This window comes from Merops nubicus, unplaced genomic scaffold (genome assembly GCF_000691845.1).
Source record: "Merops nubicus isolate BGI_N331 unplaced genomic scaffold, ASM69184v1 scaffold23717, whole genome shotgun sequence".
NCBI classification, from domain to species: Eukaryota; Metazoa; Chordata; class Aves; order Coraciiformes; family Meropidae; genus Merops; species Merops nubicus.
This window is the reverse complement of record NW_008619991.1, coordinates 1-18,156: the sequence shown is the minus strand read 5'-3', so window position 1 is coordinate 18,156 and position 18,156 is coordinate 1. Positions and strand designations below refer to the sequence as shown.

The following is an 18,156-nucleotide window of genomic DNA, read 5'->3' as shown; positions in this document are numbered from 1 at the left end:
ATCTATGGAGAATCCCTGCTGCAGGGGCTGCTGCTCCAAGATCACATAGAGGTGTGAGTTGATAGTGAGGGGAAAATATTTCAACAAGTTCTCAGCAGATATTAGAGGACCAGGTTAGACAATAATTATGGATTGATTAGAGCTTCTGTCAGCCCTCAGACATTAGCTCATGCTGCGGGTGGCGATAAGGGCTGCAGAGCAGCCCCCATGTAGCAGCAAGTCAGACAAGGAGACAACTGGAGATCCATCACCTGCAGCTCCACAGGTTATAAGCCCCCGAATTTTCTCACATCCTCCAAACTGCTCCTATTCAGGGAGTGATCCAAACAACAAAAGCAAGTGTCAGCTGTCACTTATGGCTCTATCTGCACCCACTGACACCCTGCTCAGCCCAACAGGAGCTTGGCCCCTTGTCTAGTGTCCTTGCAGGGGGACAGGTAGCACTGCCTGGCTGAGGACAGCCCTGCATCCTTGGAATACAGGGGGGATGAAAATTAAATCACAGAAATATTTGGTACCATGTCCCAGCCAGAAAGAAACAAATCAGGGTAGTTTTGCCTCTTGGTAATGTAAGCAAAAATTCACTGATCATTCTTCTCAGCTGTTCTGCACAGCACAATGGTAAAAAATACCCTCAGAGACCCTGAGAGACTTCTGCGTTGGGCACACTCCTACGACACTGGTACACTTTACAGAGTTTCTCTAGGTGAAGGTCAGCAGCAGTTCCAGCTGCTTTTTGCTGTAGAGCATGCCCAAATCTTGTTGTGTTACTCTGTGTCAACCAATTAATTCCACAGAAGACAGGGCAGTGAAAGTGATTTGAAAACAACATGAAAGCAGGAAGTTTCACAGCTTGTTTTACGCAAAAAGCACTTTCACACCCAGTTCATCGCATGCAGCTCAATCGCTAACTCCCCTCTCAAACCAGCAGAGAGGTGGAAACTCTGAACAGTGCAGATGTTCTCAGAGGAGACACTCGGAGTCTCTGAAAGGTGCCTCTGGAAGCTTTACAAACTCAACTGTCCTGCATGAAGCTAAAAGGAGATTTATCCTGTTCACGTTTCCTCAGTCCTTGGACCGAGTCTCGCGCTATCAGCTCCCAGCAGCTTCTTCCTGCCCGCACGGGCTCTGCAGGAGCTCAGCCAGAGCCTCCTCATCTCCTTTGTACACCCAGCTATGTAGTGGGTTATAGGAAGAAAGAGACATCAAACTGGCTATGCCAAAGTTTCAGTCAGTTAGAAAAAAAATTTCTTAAAAATTAATTTGCTGATACCACAGGGCTCCTGCTATGCAAGAGCTTATTGGAATGCAAACTATAAGCTTCAAAGGGAAAGATGAATCAGAAGATATTTTGAGAGCAATTATATAAGATTAAGATAATAAAATTCAAACCATTTCATTATTGCACATAAGTATGAAGCAACCTGCTTCATAAGGAGACCTTGCAAGGACCGTCTTTCAAGTAACTGTGATCTATGGTCCAGGTGCCAACAGCAACGTCATCACTCAAGTCCAGACAAAATTTGCTTCACAAAGCAATGCCAGGGCTTTTTTCACCATTTACTGTAATTCTTTGAGGGTTCTGTAGCTGGGAGAATAACTAGAACATAAGACAGGGACAACTTCATGGAAAGTTTTGCTCCTTTAACATTTGTGCAGGTTGTTGTCCTGGAAGCCAGTTATCAGCTTGCTAGTGGCAGCATTTGCAAATTCCCAAACTCTGTAAACTCCAGTTCAAATTATAGTTAAGGAGAAAACGTTTAAAAACGAAACTTGCACACGGAATAAAGTACTATTCCAGCAACTCCAGCAACAAGGAGCAGTCTGGGTGTGGGTGCAGTCAGGAATCCTGACTCAGTTTCTCTGTGCTGTGCTGGAGACTGCAGCTGCTCATCGCTGCAAGAAGACAGGGTCCTGAGAGAGCCCCTGAGCAGGGACCTGCATCATACACTGCCTGCAAGAAGTAAGGAGAGTTGGTTTTATTTTTGCTCACATTTCCAGGCTACAGCTGAAACTCCTGCCATGTCTTGGCATGGAGGAAGCAGGCTACAAGCTGCTCACTCCCTCAGGGAGAGCAATGCCCGTGCTGTCCTCCTCTTTAAGTGTATTAAACAGAGAAAAGGCAGGGGAAAATAGAGGCCACCATACTCTTTACTACCTGGTGTTTTCCAGTTCATGGTTTGGTACTTTTATCACCTAGGGAACAGACAGTAAATGCACTCAGCTGCAGGAGAAGGAGGTGCACAGATCCCCCAGGCTGAGTTTAAAAAAGCAAAAGAAAATCCAAATGGATTAATTCAGAGGGGAAACACCAAAAGTGATTTTTCAAGTGTAGAGTCAACAACGAGGTACTTTACACACAGGTACATATCTATAATAAAACCAGGAGAAAATCCCAACCCAAACAGAAATACGAAAATGCATAATACACCACACTAAGGAATACAATATAATGAAATAGAAGATTTAAAAAGATTTAATTAAAAAAAAAAAAAAAAAAAAAAAAAAAAGAAAAAAAAAGAGTAAAAAATAGAAATTAAAAAAAAAAAAAAAAAAAAAAAAAAAGCAAAGGATTATGAACAGCTAACAAGAAAAAGACTAAAAGACTTCTGCATGCCTGCTACCTACAGCCAAAACCTCAACTACATCAGGTTCTGGACAGCCAAAACTCAACTACAAAATACCATGCAAAGCCACAGCAGCAGGCACAGTGGTAGCATGCCAGCCACCCACTTGGGAGCCAGCTCTGCCAATGGACAGTCCCTAATCCATCCTCAGCCAGGGCTCCCCAGCCAGGACCTGGAGACAAAACTCCCTTCTTCCTCTGTCACCTGGCCCACTGGTGACTACAGGCTTTGTACACAGTGCTGAGCGGCGCAAACCAAAACCCAGACAAAATAACTAATACACATTAAAATGCCTGTGCCCCAGCAGAACATCTGGACCAGAGGAGATTGATCAAAGGCTTCTTGAAGACCCAATATGTTGGTATTGACCCTCCTGCGAGTTTGGACTTTCCCTCCAGGCTGCATCAAAGGCAAATTTGTTACTCAAACTTTTTCTGGCATGTGCAGCCCAAAGGGGAACTTTGAGCTGTCATCAATGTAGGATTTCTGTTATCAAAAGTGACAAAAGGAAAAAAAATATTCCAAACGGAAGGAAACATTCCCCAGTGATTTATGTCACCTTTTGTCTTAATCAGCTGTTCTCTAGAGTATTATAAATGAGACAGTAAGAATTGTCATTGCTTTATGCCTAACTGATGGCAATCTAATGAACAATTATAAGCCACACTGCATATAATTATACTAGATAGTGATGTGCTAATCCCATGACATTTTATCACAAAATGCTGTAGCAACATCTGTAAATGACTCGGCAGCACTGAACACACACAATGTCCCTCAGATGAGGTTAAATAACCGAGACTGTACGACACCTTACTCCCGTGATGTGACCCTACACTGAAGATGTGCCAGAGGAGTCTTGCTGAGGCTGTTCAACACAGGTGAATCTCTATCCAGACCTGCTGGAGCTGAGCAGAGCTGGGCAGAGAGCAAAGCAACATAATACAGACCCGTCTGGGATGGAGAAATACAACTGTGTTTCAAGATGCAATGCAAACAAAGCAAGCAAAAACTTTTCACTGTCACTCTGTCTCCCTTAAGTGACCAAAGACCCTGGACCTTAAAATTTCCATTCAAAAATTTGGTCAAAGCCATGAATGCTGTGAGACATTAGAGAGGCCAGGCTTAACAGCACCTCAGTGTTCAGGCTCTCTGTGACAGAGCTACTGTCTCTCTGTCCTTTGCTTTCTACAGTTAGATTCAGTTTTGGGGAAATGCCTTCCTGTGGCTCTCTGACTCCATTTTAGTTAAAAATATTTAAAAAACTAAGCTCAAGTTGTCCTGAAAAGATGTCAGGATAAAGCTTGACGGGGAGCAGAATCAGGGTCTCTTCCCATGCCAGCTGGCAGCCCTGGGGGTGAACCCTGCTGTGGGTGCTGATCCTCACCCAGGCATGGACACAAGGCAGCCTCCAGCCCTGTGATCCAAGAGGACACAGCTTGAGACCCCCCAAAAAAGAAGAGCTTAGGCAAGGGAGGGCAGAAGGCTCTAAGCGTGGGACAAGACAGCCCAGAAAGCGTTCCGGAGGCTTTCCTTCCTCTGAGTACCCCCCATCCAAGGACATGGAGCCTCTCCAGAACAAGAAGGGTCCCTGACTACCTGAAAGCATGCTAAAAGAGCTTTACTGCCTGTACCTGCCCCACAGGAAACCCAAAACAAGAGATGCAGGATTCACTCAGAACTCTCCTGGCTCCAGATGTTGCAAAGACTGGGCAATACACAAATCTGTGTCCTCAGGCTGCCAATTAGCCTTCAAGACCCCTGACGGCCACGTAAGCTCATGTCTTGCCCTCTTTCTCTTTCTGAATTTATGCTGATAATACTTGGCACACAAAAGACAGTCTGAGCCACACAGTAAAACAGCACCAGCTTGTCTGAAGCAGGCTCTGTGTAGGATGCAGAGCAGCCAGAAAAGATCCTCCAGCCACCCACCTGTACAGGTGCTGACCGGCTGCTTGGTACAGAGACCCTGCAATGAAATGCAGCACCTATGAAAAGAGCTTTTCTCTGTTCAAGCTCTGCTGAATGATGAGGGAATTTCCTCCCTGAAGGGTTCTGCTCCTGTGTTAGCTGCTGCCATTAGCTTCTAACAAAGACAGAGATCTTTAACCCCTAAAATGTGCTACACAGCAGTCACGTGTGCAAAGCTGGACTGCCAGATCCTACAGATTTATTAAAAGGATTCTGAGAATCCTTTTTTCCTTTTCTAATGACTCATACCACTCTATATCACACAGCTCAGAATCCTTTTAGCATGGACATTCTGACCAGAGACCAGATTCAGAACTGAGCTCAAATAACTCTGAGAAATGTGCACAGAGTCCAAGAGCTGGAGTACTACGTATGGAGAAAATGCATTTAAGGCAATGCTCCTGGCACTCTGTGCTGCTAGAAGAGCACATGCATTTTTTTTGCAGCCGTTACAAACATGCATAGAAAATCAGAGTAACTCTTACCTTGCAAGAGACACTGGTGTGCTAGAATTTCAGAGCAATTATTATGCCATGGATACAAATCCTCTAGGACTGTATATCTTAATGATGGTTTCGAAAGGGCTTCTATGAACTGAGCTTCTGGCAGTCTGCCCTTAGTCTTTGCTGCACAGTTTCCTGTAATGTTGTCAAACACTATCCCGCTACAGCTTAACAAATAGAAAGGTGGCCTTAATTAGCATCTGTAGTTCCATGATGTACAAGGCACCCTGCAGGATAACTTTCTTTTTTCTGCAGACATGGAAAATGTACAGTTAATGTACAGTCACTCCAAGTATTCCTTCTCTGTCTCTCTAGGATGCCATTTTGCAGTGTACAAGTATAATTAAAGACAATGCATGGCAGAGAGACAAATCACACCTCTCCCAAACGATTGCCAGGATAAGCAACTGTTATGTTAGTGAGTCCATTGGATTGAAACAATAGGGGCTGTTACAGACAAGCTTCCAGATTTTACAATATGCAGATAGGAAGGAAAAATAGATATTATTATCTTTGAAAAAGAAATAACACATATTAAAGCTAGAAAAAGCTGCCTAACTAGCACGAGATGGAAATCTGGGGTCCTAAGGAAGAACAAGCAATTGTACCTAGAAGCATGAACAGTAAGAAGAAGAAACAGGTAAGAAAAAACAAGGATAGTTGAAACTATAGTTAAATTAAGAATTGTATCAGACATGAGATCCTGTTATGGGTCTGTTTTGATCTCTGAGCAATGAATGCACACGTGAGACTATATGACTGCGAGTGAATGCATTGTATGTGCAGCAGGCTGTGCACAGTGCACTGGTATGACTTCAGCAAAGCAAAGATGTCAAGCACCGAACACCTGCAAACACAAAAACACCAGCTTCTCAGGGTCATCCCACAAAACAATGGAGAATATTGAAGTCAGGTTATGCTCTGATTTGAACTAGCTAAAAGCACGTTTTGGCTCAGTGAAATGTAGGGAGAATACTGAAAGCAGAAGACTTTGCAATGGCCAAGACAGAAACTGCTGAAGCAAAATGTTTGTTAAGGAAAAGAGGTTCTGGATTACAAAAAAAATAATAAAGTAACTTCAGAAATGTGGACTTACCAAAGAGGTATCTGCTCCTCAGCTCAGTCCCTGGTCACCGTCCTCAGCCTGCTCACACGCTCAATTAACATCAGCAGCAATCTGGCTGCTTGTTTCTATGGAGTTTTGAGATGCTGATCCCTGACTATGCATGAGGCTACTGCAGCTGCTCTGGCAGAGGCTCAGAGGTCCGCAAAAAAACCTACAAACGATCAGCTTCCGTGTGCTGCTTCAGGAATGAGTCAACTCACAGCAATTAGGCAGATGCAAAGCTGCATCTATGCAGAGAGGTATCTACAATGCACCTAAACACACACAGACGCTCCACGCTGCCCTGTAAGTGCATTTTATTTATTAAGATCTCCACAGAACATAGCCAGAGGTGGCTGTAGAGTCATAGATCCACACACACAGTATGTAAGGAGAGATACAAATTCGTAGGCAGGCTATATAACCCATTTTTCCTAGACTTACGCTGCTGGTTTTAATCTCATTTTAATAGTCTTGCAAACCTTCCTCTGGTAGCAAGGTTTGAACCTGACACCTTCAGGACCAGAAGGCAAACCTGTTTTACTTGAGCTAAAGAGCAAATCTGCTGTGCTGAGCTCTAGCTGGTTCTTTTCCTGCTGGTGGATCAGATGCTTGCAGAGAAAGGCAAGATCCATTTTGCAAGTGCATTACTCCATCATAAGAAAGATCTTTGCCCCAAGGTTTCCCTCTGGAAACACAAACTTCAGTGATTAGTATTAACTTTGACTGGGTGGCTTTAAATGTGTTTACTGTTACATTTACTTAAAATAGACTTGAATGGTTATTCCAAAAACTGTGTTATTACAGCTGGTAAGTAAATTCAAGACTTGTTCATATTTCATAGGTGGTGGCTGTAGGCACCCCATATCAGTGAATGGGCACATCATCAATTTTCCCATTAGTCAAATTACCCTATCAAGGGAATTTTTTTTTTTTTGCCCTAGAAACATACTCCAGAAGCAATTTCTCCATATAAAAGTGATCTTTCCACATAAACATTGCTGCAACGAAGAAAAACCACACCGCTATTGCACAAAAATTCACCGCTTTCTCTGCCTGCAGCAAGAATACTTATGTACTTGTGAGTTTAACATTTTTATACTATTTGTGAAGTGCCAGGAGGGTGTTCAGCACTGTACAAGATGTACTGCCTGCATCATGAAGTTTAAAAAGAACAGTTCACACAGAGGGCAAAACACTAAATGTGCCCTGAATTATTGTGGCATTAGTGGACAGAAGGACAGTTGACAAAGCGCCAGCAAACAGAAATTATCATTAAGTCTCTCCTTGTTTTGCATTTTCCCCAGCTGTTCTTTTCCTTCCATTCACTCAGCTTTCACAGCCTGTGCTAGGAAAGCATTAGAGCACTTAGCTGGGGTGAATCAGTGCATGAGGAAGGGTTTGAGGAGGGTACACAGACTGTGCCGAGATCAGCAGGGACTGCTGTGCACACAGTCCTATAGTGACTTTCTGAGTGAAAACTGCAACACCTCTGCACAGCATCCATTGTATCCTGTACTTGTTCTACAGGGCAGTAAATCTTTTTACAAACTGAGGAGCTGAGGAATAAAAACACCCTAACTTATGTTATTTAAAAAAATAGCAATACAGTTGTGCTAGAGATAGAAACCAAACCCAGAGGTTTGCTCCAGGATGTGCTCTGATCCTGATGTAAATTCCCTCCCATACCCATGCACTGTCCTTCAAAGTCAGCAAACACTGCTCGCCACAGGCTCCAGTCACACTCCACCACCTCTGCATGTTCCTTTCAGAATGATCCTTTTGTTTTAAATCTCTCTGTGCAGTCAACCTCCCACCTTCTGTAACATCCCCTGCCTGGCACAACCTCCAGGTCTGGCTGTCAGCCTCTGTCCACAGCCAGACCTGGCACCGTGCGCCCGCGGGGAGCAGGACCTGCTTCAGATGAGTGCTGGGAGTGAGTCAGTAACAGCTCAAACAGAGCAACAACCTGACCATGCAGACAAGCACACAGCACACTTCATGGTGGTGAGGGCTGTGCAGGGCATGATGCAATGCCTGGTACCCAAGGATGCTGACAGGCTGGAGTCGAGCTGCCCACAGCAAGGACCATGGGCTTTGTAGCCCTGGGAGCAGCGCTGGGCAGGAGCAGCCAGGAGAGTGCTCGCTCCAACACAGAAGCTCCCAGCAGGCCCTGGGGAGCAGGATTTGGCACCCTGTTTCCCAAAGACTGTGGAGTCTGTTGCTGTCCAACAAGCAGCTCCACTCCCATGGGCAGAGGGACCTGGTGACACGGGGGTGGCTCACTGTGCACAGCACAGCACTCCTGTGGGACTCCAGCAGCCTGGTCTCCCCCACATCCTCAGTGACCTTTGCCCTCCAGTAGGACTTGTCCACAAATTCTCTCAGGTATATCCTAGAGTACTCTCTGCACCTCCAGGGCAGAGAAGTGATGTATCCATTTACTTAAGGTGTACCGCTGTAAATGACGTCCCCATGTCACAGGCGCTTCCACCATCTACAGCTTATGCCTGTGTACTAGTGACGCTCGCAGCATCACTGCACAACAGCTGAGGACTGGCAGGGAAGAGAGCGATCATATGGGGTGAGCTACAGGGGAGGATTTTAGATAGATTTTAGCAACAAAAAGATGCTGCATCTTGCTCCATCTCAGGGACCACTGCCAAGAGATCAGTTCTATTCCTGGCACCGCCACAGGCCAAACTGCAGGCAAAGCTCACCCTTGTGTATCCACTGACGCATCGACACCAAAACCTTCCTCCTCCCAATACCTTATTTTTCTGACATGCTTAGCTGCTGGATTACTAGCCAGCAGCAGCAGCCTGAAATGCTCCTTTTTTGGATGCATGGTAATGTATGGCACACCAAAGAAATGCTGCAGCTTTATTTCTCTTAGTGACTTTATGTAGGAAAATCAGCTGTTACATAACCTGAAGTACAGAGAGTGGAGGAGCATCTACTTTACACACAATAGTTCTTTCCACATTCAATCCAAAATGTTGGTTTTTCTTCTTTTTTTAAAAAAGTCACTGCATAAATCCATACTTCAACATATTCTTACAACAACTGCCCAGTTAGATTTCTATGTTGGGTTGAGTTTTGGTTTTGTTTTTTAACACTGTCAGATGCAGTTCAAGGAAGCTAGTGATGCCTGGCTAATTTCTTTGCAGCTCCACAGCATCACCAGAAAATACTGCTCTCCATCAATACAGGAAACATCAGAAAAAAAGCCACCTCTCAGGACTAATGGTAAGCAGAGCTGTGCAGAAGCAGCCCTGACCCCCAGCTTTGGTAGCACTGGAGAGCTTCCATCTGCCAGCTCACAAACACTGCAGACTTCATCAAGATACATGACAAGCCATGCTGTTTCAGGCATCAGCTAATAGATTTATCTAAGAGGTAATAAACTGACAGAGAAGCTGTTGTCTTCACATGTTGATGACAAACAAATAGGGCAAATTTTACCCTAGCAAACTTTGCATCCAGGCTGCCGACGCTGTGTTGTCCAGCATAGGCACCCTCAGGCAGGACCCAGTGCTCAGCAAGTGTTGTTGGTGCAGATACAGGACCTGTCTCAGAGCCACATCGCTGCTTGTCTTTACACAAACTCACTTTTTATTTGCATCTCTTCATGAGGAAGGACTCAACAGATCTGAACACAGGACTCCAGGTAGCCGATAGCAAATTTGCTTAATGTAAGTCTACAGTGTTAAGATGGATAAAGCATAAATGCAGATAATTAGATAAACATCCAGATATTAACGGGAACGGTATCTTAACCGCTGTAACTGTTACATTAGTTAACACTTAATGTAAACAGGTTTGTTTCCCTTGCTGGAGCAGTTTTACACCCAGGCATTTGAGAAATGTTAGCAGCCATTGGCCCAAACGGTGTCCTCAGTGCTGCCTAGACAAAGGAAGTGGCCCACTTGTGCAGGGCAGAGACAACGGTAACAGTTGTTAATGCAACCAGTGCAAACAGCCCTGCATGACTTGCCCAGGGCACTATGGTAGAAGCTGATGCTTAAGGGAGAGAGCAGAGCAGACATTTGACATGTCAACGACATATAATGATGTGATTGTGACCTGAAAATGAGGTCCTGAGCAGGCTGTACAAAAAAATGCCAGTCTTCTGTGTAAGGACAGACGAACAAGAGCAGCACAGGTATTCCTACTGTACAGTCAGGAAAACGTTCATTTCAGTACCAAGGTAACCAATTACAAAGCAATGCAGATTTGCAACAGAGAAAATAGCTGCACTGGATGCAATGCATAGGGACAGTACCAGCAGAGGCCTTCAGAACAAGCAAGTATAAAGCAAAGTCATTTTAAGACAACAATTACATTACAGGCAAAGTGGGATGTGAAAGGACGGTGTTAGGCTGCATATACTGGCAATGAGTGGTGGAAGCACCACCACAAGCAAGTGGATGGCATAAGCCCAGCAAAAGCAGAGAACTACCATTGTGTCCTGGGCGCCAGTCACATCTTAGCACAAGATTCTGCCAGAGAAAGGCAGGAGAAACTGAAGCAAGATGACACAGAAAACCTTGGACAGGGATTGTTTACTGCACCAGGACTCTGTACAGGTGTCCTCAGAAAGAAGAAAAGTTTCTGAAAACTTATCCTGTGGAATCAGGCTGGATTGGTAGATCATTGTCTACAGACACCTTAGAAGAACCACCCTACACAAATGTTCTAATACATGAAGAACTTACAGTGTACTATCAGTAATGCTAAAAAGCTTGACATTTTGGGTTTTGCTCTTTCAGCATGTGACCCTGGGACATAAGCTCCCCCACCAATGCCTTCTGAAGCTACAGCAGCAGATGACCACTCTGAAACAAGATGCCGTGAGCACAAGTGTACAGAAAATCAACCACCTTGCAAAGAAGAAACACCCCTTTGCTCTTAGTGCTGTGTGCTTGCCCTGATCCATCACTGACACACCCGTGTGTCTCCCTAGCTTTACAAGCTGTTGAGGAACAACTCCAGGCGGTTCTTAGGGGAAAAACAACTACATCAACAACAAAAACCAATCCCAACATGAAAGTACACTAAGATCCCTCAGTAGTGAACAATAATCCATGCAAGTCTCTCCTTTCCTCAAACTGGGATAACAGCAATCAGTTCCTGTCATCTCAGTTACTTAAACAGGCTTTTTACAGCTTTTTGTTTTATACAGGACAGGAGTCTATGTTTTTTTTAAAAAATAATGAACTTTTATAAAACCTTTATCTCATTAAGCACCTCCTCATCAGCTTCCAACACCCCATCTGTCCCCTCTGTCCCCATCAGGCCGCACCATTTCACATCAAGGGGGGAGGTAGTACTGGCACCCAAAACTTCACAGTGTAAAAGAAAGTAGCCACAGAGCGATGTGTGCCGAGACCAGCCCCGGGGCACAACGCGGGGCCGGCCAGCACCCCTCCCCTGCCAGTCCTCCTGCCGGGGCGGTCCCGGGCACCGCTCGAGCAGACAGAACCAGACTACTGTACCTGTCTCGGAGATAATCAGGCTCTGGTCGGAAGGCAGCAGGAGGAACTCCCTGCACGTGTCCAGGTCCAGGCTGGGCAGGCTCTTCTTGCGGCAGAGCTCGGTGAGGATGCGGATTGCCTTCCGACAGCGGCTGGCATCCCTGGCACCGCTCATCTCCCACACCGCATCCTCCGCTGGCCCCTCTGCTCTCTAAGAAAGTCCAACTAGGAAAAGAGAGTGTGTTTGATTTTAATCACACAGACTCCGGCTGGTTCCACCTTCTGCCGGGGCAGCACCCTGAGAGACACGCTGTGCCGGCCCGTGCTCCAGCCCCACAGATCCTCCTCGGTGTTCAGAGCTGGGAGCACTCCGGCTTGCTGCAGTCCTGCCAGTGCTCCTGGTGCCCTATTGCCTCTGAGATCAGAGAGCTGTTTACTGCCAAGGCGTGTTCCAGACAAAGAACCTCCTACCAAATTCGGTTTCATACCTTCTGCTGCAGCCCAGATAATGATTTTTAACCCTTTAATTGCTGCCCCCTTTTCCATTCTTCAGGTGCAGTTTCAAAACCCAGCCTCAGAGCAATTCTGTAAAAAACTGAATGTGAGAATCGTCTGGCTGAGGCCAGCACATCATCAGACAAGAGAAACAAGAGCGCTCTCATGAACACTGCACAAACTACTTACAACTGCCAAAGGCAACATAAGAAAAGCAGCAGGTTTTATCGATTTGTTTGTACTGGTCCTAACACAACAGACTGCAGATGGCAATGAAGATTGAGCATGCCATTGTATTTCATAATTGGATTTTTCTTTTTTTAATATTATCTTCTGCTGTATTTTTTTTATTCCTATTGTAATTTGACCGACAGGTCACGCTACATGACAGAGCTACACTTTTGAACAGAGAACATATTTGACAGGCATGGGAAAAGAACTGATTGTATAACAGGCAATTAAAGTTACATACAGCAGAATGATTTTTTGCAGCTTGTGGAGCAGAGAAGCTAGTACAAGTATAATGAGCATACTGGAGAGCCAGGGCTAAAGCTCCTCAGGTCCCTCAGCCCCACATCACAACAGAGCATGTTTATATTCATGCCACTGTGCTTATTTTTTCTGTTAATTACTTGGTGAAGCATTTTGAGTTATCACATGACATGAGCCATTGGAGTTACACAAGCTCCCAGCACAACACCAAGCTTCCCTGGAGCACGGGTCCTCTAAAAAGCCTCCAGCCCAGCCATGCAGGCTACTGCAAGGCAGCAAAGGTCCCCAGAAGCTCTGCATCTGAATATCCACGGTGGGAGCTCCAGGAGCTACCTCAGGTGCCTCTTGTGCTGCCTCCTCCTGCCTGGGCCCTGCCCACTTCTGCTGTCCTGGACCAGCCTGTGTGCAGCAGGGGCCAGCATCAGGAGACTGGTGTAACCCCAGTGCTGCCCCACACCTCTCCCACAGGTCAGCACAACTGAAGTGCCCTTCCACTTTGCTGCAGCAGTACTGGGGCTGCCAGCCCCCAATCAGCCCTGAGCTCCCACCTCCTTGCTGGCCAAACTGTAAATTCACCAGCTGTTGGGTTAGTGACTCACTCCCAGCACAACAGGCCTGTGTAGCAGCCAGGTGCATGCCCAGGCCACACAGTTAAAGGCACAGCTCCAACCCCCCTGTGCAGCTGCAAACAGGACCCTTCTGGTCACACTAGTCCTTCCTGCCTCCTTGCCAGACCAATGTGTTTTGGACACCTTACCACTGTTAGCTGAGCACAAGCTTCTGCCACAGTGCTTTATCCAGCGTGGCAACCTCTGTCTGGCAAGAGAACTTACCTACTAAGCACTGCTCCTCCCAAAAACTTTTGTTGCCAAGCCAGCATGAATGAAATCTTTTATTAACACAGCAATATCCTAAAACTGGTCACAAAGATACTTTTAATTAGACACTGCCACCTCCCAGTCAGTGCTGTGTAGACTTCTGCTGCAAATAGTTTGAGGCATACCTGCAGTTTAGGAAGTACTTCTAAAAGTGTTTACCACACACAAGCAAACACCAACATCACCAGCTGTTTGCTGGCAGCACCACAGCTTGCAAAGGTCTATGTTTACTGAGTAGAGCTTCTAGACTTCCAAGGCTGGAAGCTAAACCAGTAATTAGCCAGAAGTTCAAGCTCAGGTGTAGACTGTATTACATTTATCACTGGATGTTTTGAGTTGGAAGGGATCTTAAGGATCATCTAGTTCCAACCTCCTGCCATGTAGAGGGACACGTCTCACTAGAGCAGATTGCTCAGAGCCCCATCCAACCTGGCCTTGAACATTTCCACTGATGGAGCATCCACAACCTCTTTGGGCAATCTGTTCCAGTGCCTCACCACCTTCCAAGTGAGTAACTCTATCTAACTCCAGGTCTTTCAGTTTAAAGCCATTGCCCCTCATCCTATCACTACATACCCTCCTAAAAAGTGCTTCCCCATCTTTCCTGCAGTCCTTCTTTAGATACTAGAAGCCCACAATAAGGTATCCCCTGAGCCTTTTCTTCTCCATGTTGAGCAACCTAAACTCTCAGGTCACATTAATGGGCCTCTTCTGGACTCAGTCAGGCTGGTCGACATCTTTCCTGTGCTGAGGATTCCAGAGCTGACCACAGTGTGTCTCAGATGATGCTTCATACGAGCTATTTGCAGCAAGCCTGCACCTTCCAGCACCACTGCAGCAGTGGGTGCTGTCCAAGGAAGGAGCTGCCCAGGACCTGGTGGAGGAGCAACACCTCGTCTCTATTTCTCCTCTCATTGCCTTCTCTGGGGCCCCTGTGGCCCAGACCCCCAAAATTCAGGTACAGTGAGAGAGAAGGGGCTGCAAGTGAGCCACTGGCTGATGATACCGTCCCCATGCCTCCCCAGCACAGCAACACTTTTCACCTAAGCAACCAAAACTGGCACCAAGGGAGGAATTCCTGGAACACATCAGTGAAGTATTGCATTTGAAATTTGAATTCACTTTAAAGGGATTTCAACAGACAAAAAAACCTCAAACAAATCCTTAGAAAAAGGTTAATGTCCAATTGAGAGTTTGTAACATAGAAATCAATAATAAAATTTAATTATTTGGAAAAAAGCTAATTTTATTTCAAAGGTAATACCAAGAACTTTTTACTTTTAAATCTAAAGTCACCTTGGGTCAGTTATGCACCTTCATTTACATATCACAGGATACCAGGCTTGCTGGGGAGCATCCTGTTTGCAGCCTGCGCCAGACTGAATTTGTATGTGGATGCCAAATTTCTCCTGTAAGCCGTTTCTACCTTCCAGCATGAACAGCAGAGGCAAGTGCCCCCCACCTCTACCAGAGCTGATGATCTCTGGAGGGGTTCAGCAGCTTTGTCTCGCCCGCATCCACCCTGGCATTTTGGACTTCCCATGTCTAACGAGCCCTCCCCCGAAGCGGCATTCGCATGGCATTTAGGCAAGCGTGGCATGCCTTCCTCTCACATTTATCTTCTCCCTGCACAGTGGCCTGATGTTACATTGGGAGAGGCAGAGCTAACAGTTAAATAGAAAAGGCTGCATCTGTAGCTAGTCCAAAAGGACTTCGAGTTGAATAAATGTTAGGGGAAAATGGCTTGACAGGCTTGGATTACACAGAGAAATACATTACCTGCAAAAAAGCAGCTCTTGAGTTACCTTTGAAATAAAGGCCAGACAAGACCACAAAATGAATGAAAAAAATGGCTATAGTTTGCATCAGAGCACCGCACGTACTACCCAGTGCTGAGACTGAAAGCAGTAAAATTCCTAATAACCTGAGAGTGAGCAGGTTGAGAAAGGATGATAATTTTCCCTTCAGTAAAGCAGAAGACAAGTACCAAAGACAGTATTACCACAAACATTTGAGGAACTAGGCAGTTTGGTAGCACACTCCAACTGCATTAATGAGAGTATGTTCAACATGTATCTAATTTTATCTAGTTTATGTCTGGAGCCTGAACATGGCTAACTATATGTACAAACTTTTTTTTTCTATTTAGCATATCTGGTGACTCCTATGGGAATGTGTGACACTAAGGTAGAGTCACAAATATATTTGTCCAGCTGATGCAGAATATCATATTCATTTAATTTGGTTTAGGATCTATTTGAAGCCTGCTTTTTTTTTTTTTTCTTTTTTTTTTTTTTTTAATTAATAACCAAGTCTAGAGAGGAGCAGCATTTATTTATGCCACTTCTAACTAATACTATGATATTGTTTAGTCTCCCAGTTAATATGATAATTGGAAACAGCTCAAAAATTACTCAGAACTTCTTGCCAGGAAAAACGATGCTGGATTCTTTGGCAGCATCCGTGTGCCATCTGTGTGTCAGTGTAACAGGCACTGCTGTGCACCTTCAGGCACGGCTCTGAGGTGCAGAACTTCTGTGGTGGCTGACAGTGTGCAAGTGGCGAGCAGAATCAGCATCCTCACCTGATCTCTGTGCACAGAGGGCAGGAGATTACCCTGCTTGTCATAATGAAGACAGAGCTTTAGGAATTAGTTTCAACCCAATACTAGTAGCAAGAATTGAGCTCAAACTAACTTTAGAAAAATATATTTAAACAAGCTGTGCATTAAGTATTAAATCTGTACAGGACCATGTGTGGTATAGAGCTGCCAGCCAGCAGTAAGCTCCTGTCTCTGCCCCCAGGAGCGTGTGGAGCAGCCAGAGCTTTGCATTTCTGCTGGTAACAGCATAGCAGAAAAAAAAAAAAGCACCTCTCACAGTGGAGAGTTGTCAGGCAGAGTTGTGTTTTCCCCAAAGAGCAATGATTTACAGTGTTTTGCACAAAAAGCACATATTGCTCCTCTGTTCATCTCCAGCAGAAACATTCACCAGCACAAAGGTCTCCAGCACCCTGGTCCCTCACACTGCTTAGTGATAAAACTCACCAAGGCTCCACTACTGCACAAAGCAATGCTAGAAAAACAAAGGAGATGCTGTTCCCTGCCTTGTGGGTACCTGGTCTCTCCTGGTCACACGGTGGCTGCTCATGCCCTGTACAGGCTTTCTTGGGAGCAGTTACTCAATTCTAGACACATTTCCTTGAATATTCCTGGCAACACAAGAAGAAATGAAGGAAGACTAATCTTGATTTTGCAGCCAAAAGTGACAGACCCCAGACTGCACTGCAAGCAAACCCTGAGATGAGAAGCTCAAAGATAAACAATTTGTTCACTTCCTCAGTACAGCACACAATGAACCTGCACAGCAAAAAGGCCACTGCAGCAAGGGGTAAGCAGGACCTGCAGCAAGCTCCTGTCCTTAAATGTCAGCAAGATGCTGCTCTGTAGTGTCAGCTTGCTTGGTTTAATGGCAAGAAAATGTGGCTTGATGTCCTGAAAAGCACTGATTCCAAGAGGCATTGCAGTTTCTTGAGCAAAAAACTGGACACTGAAGACAGACTTCTCTGAAGTTGAGTGCATCCAGGCGAAAAACTTTCTAGGGGCAGGATTACCACCAAAAGATGTTTTCTGGTGATGGGACTTCTGAAATTTATTGACCTGGAATCTCTGCATATCCTCAAGGTGAACAGTCATGGCATGACTTGGCAGGGCTGGAAGCTCTAAACAGCCATTTCTGCTCCAGCAGCACCAGATAGCTGAAAGACATCAGATGAGATTGTATCAGAGAGATGTGCTTGTGAGTGTTGCAGCTATCAGTTGTGCCCAAAATCCATTAGCTAAATAGCTTGGGAAACTGTGACCTTCTATTCTCCAAGCACCTGCCTTTAACACAAGGTACAATCTCAATAAAATTAATGAATTGAGAGCCCAGGGCCCATGCTGGGGTACCTGCCTGGGGACTTGACACCTTGGTTGCATCCAAACAAGGTGGCTGTGCGAGGCACAAGCCTCATGCACACAGTCCCAGTGGCACACGCTGCCACAAAGGCCTGTCAGCCCTCGGTCAGTTTGACAAGCTAGGGTTATTTAGGACCTATATTTCATGAAGGTTATAGGCTGCTATATTCCTGTGAGGCAATACCATGTTCAGGCAACAAATCCTGTTCAGGCAACAGAATTTGTTGCCTGAACATGGTATTGCCTCACAGGAATGAGTGTTAGGCTGGGATTAGATCCATTTCGGTTCCTGAACCTAATTTATGGAGTTAGTCACTATCTCCCCCTGGGTCAAAACAATGTCTCTATAATGCTGCGAAAACCCAAAAATGTGGCTATTTCTGGTACACAGCTATTAGAAGGATTAAGCTGGCCTTTGCATAAACATTAAGGACAGGTGTTACATCCCTCTTCTGAGAACAGATGAAAAACCGCTGCTTTAGGGTCTCTTTTCAACGCTCTGTGCCATGGACACTATCATCAGTACCACTGAATAATTTACTTTAAAAAGATTGCACTTTCCTTGAGGGTGAATACAATGTTGGTGTCAGAACCCAGAAGATGGGTTACAGTTTGTCTTCAGTAATCCTAGAATCCTTTAAGTTGGAAGA

The 18,156-nt window shown here is 45.3% G+C and overlaps 1 protein-coding gene across 1 annotated transcript in view; it reads right to left on the bottom strand.

Annotated features, from left to right (window-relative positions):
• SYT6 (synaptotagmin VI) overlaps positions 1 to 11,858 on the bottom strand; it is a 34,786-nt gene extending 22,928 nt beyond the window's left edge. Inside the window, exon 1 of the mRNA XM_008943992.1 lies at positions 11,705 to 11,858. Within this exon, the coding sequence (XP_008942240.1) occupies positions 11,705 to 11,858 (154 nt within the window). The remainder of the gene's footprint in view (positions 1 to 11,704) is intronic.
• Between the last annotated feature and the right edge of the window lie 6,298 nt (positions 11,859 to 18,156).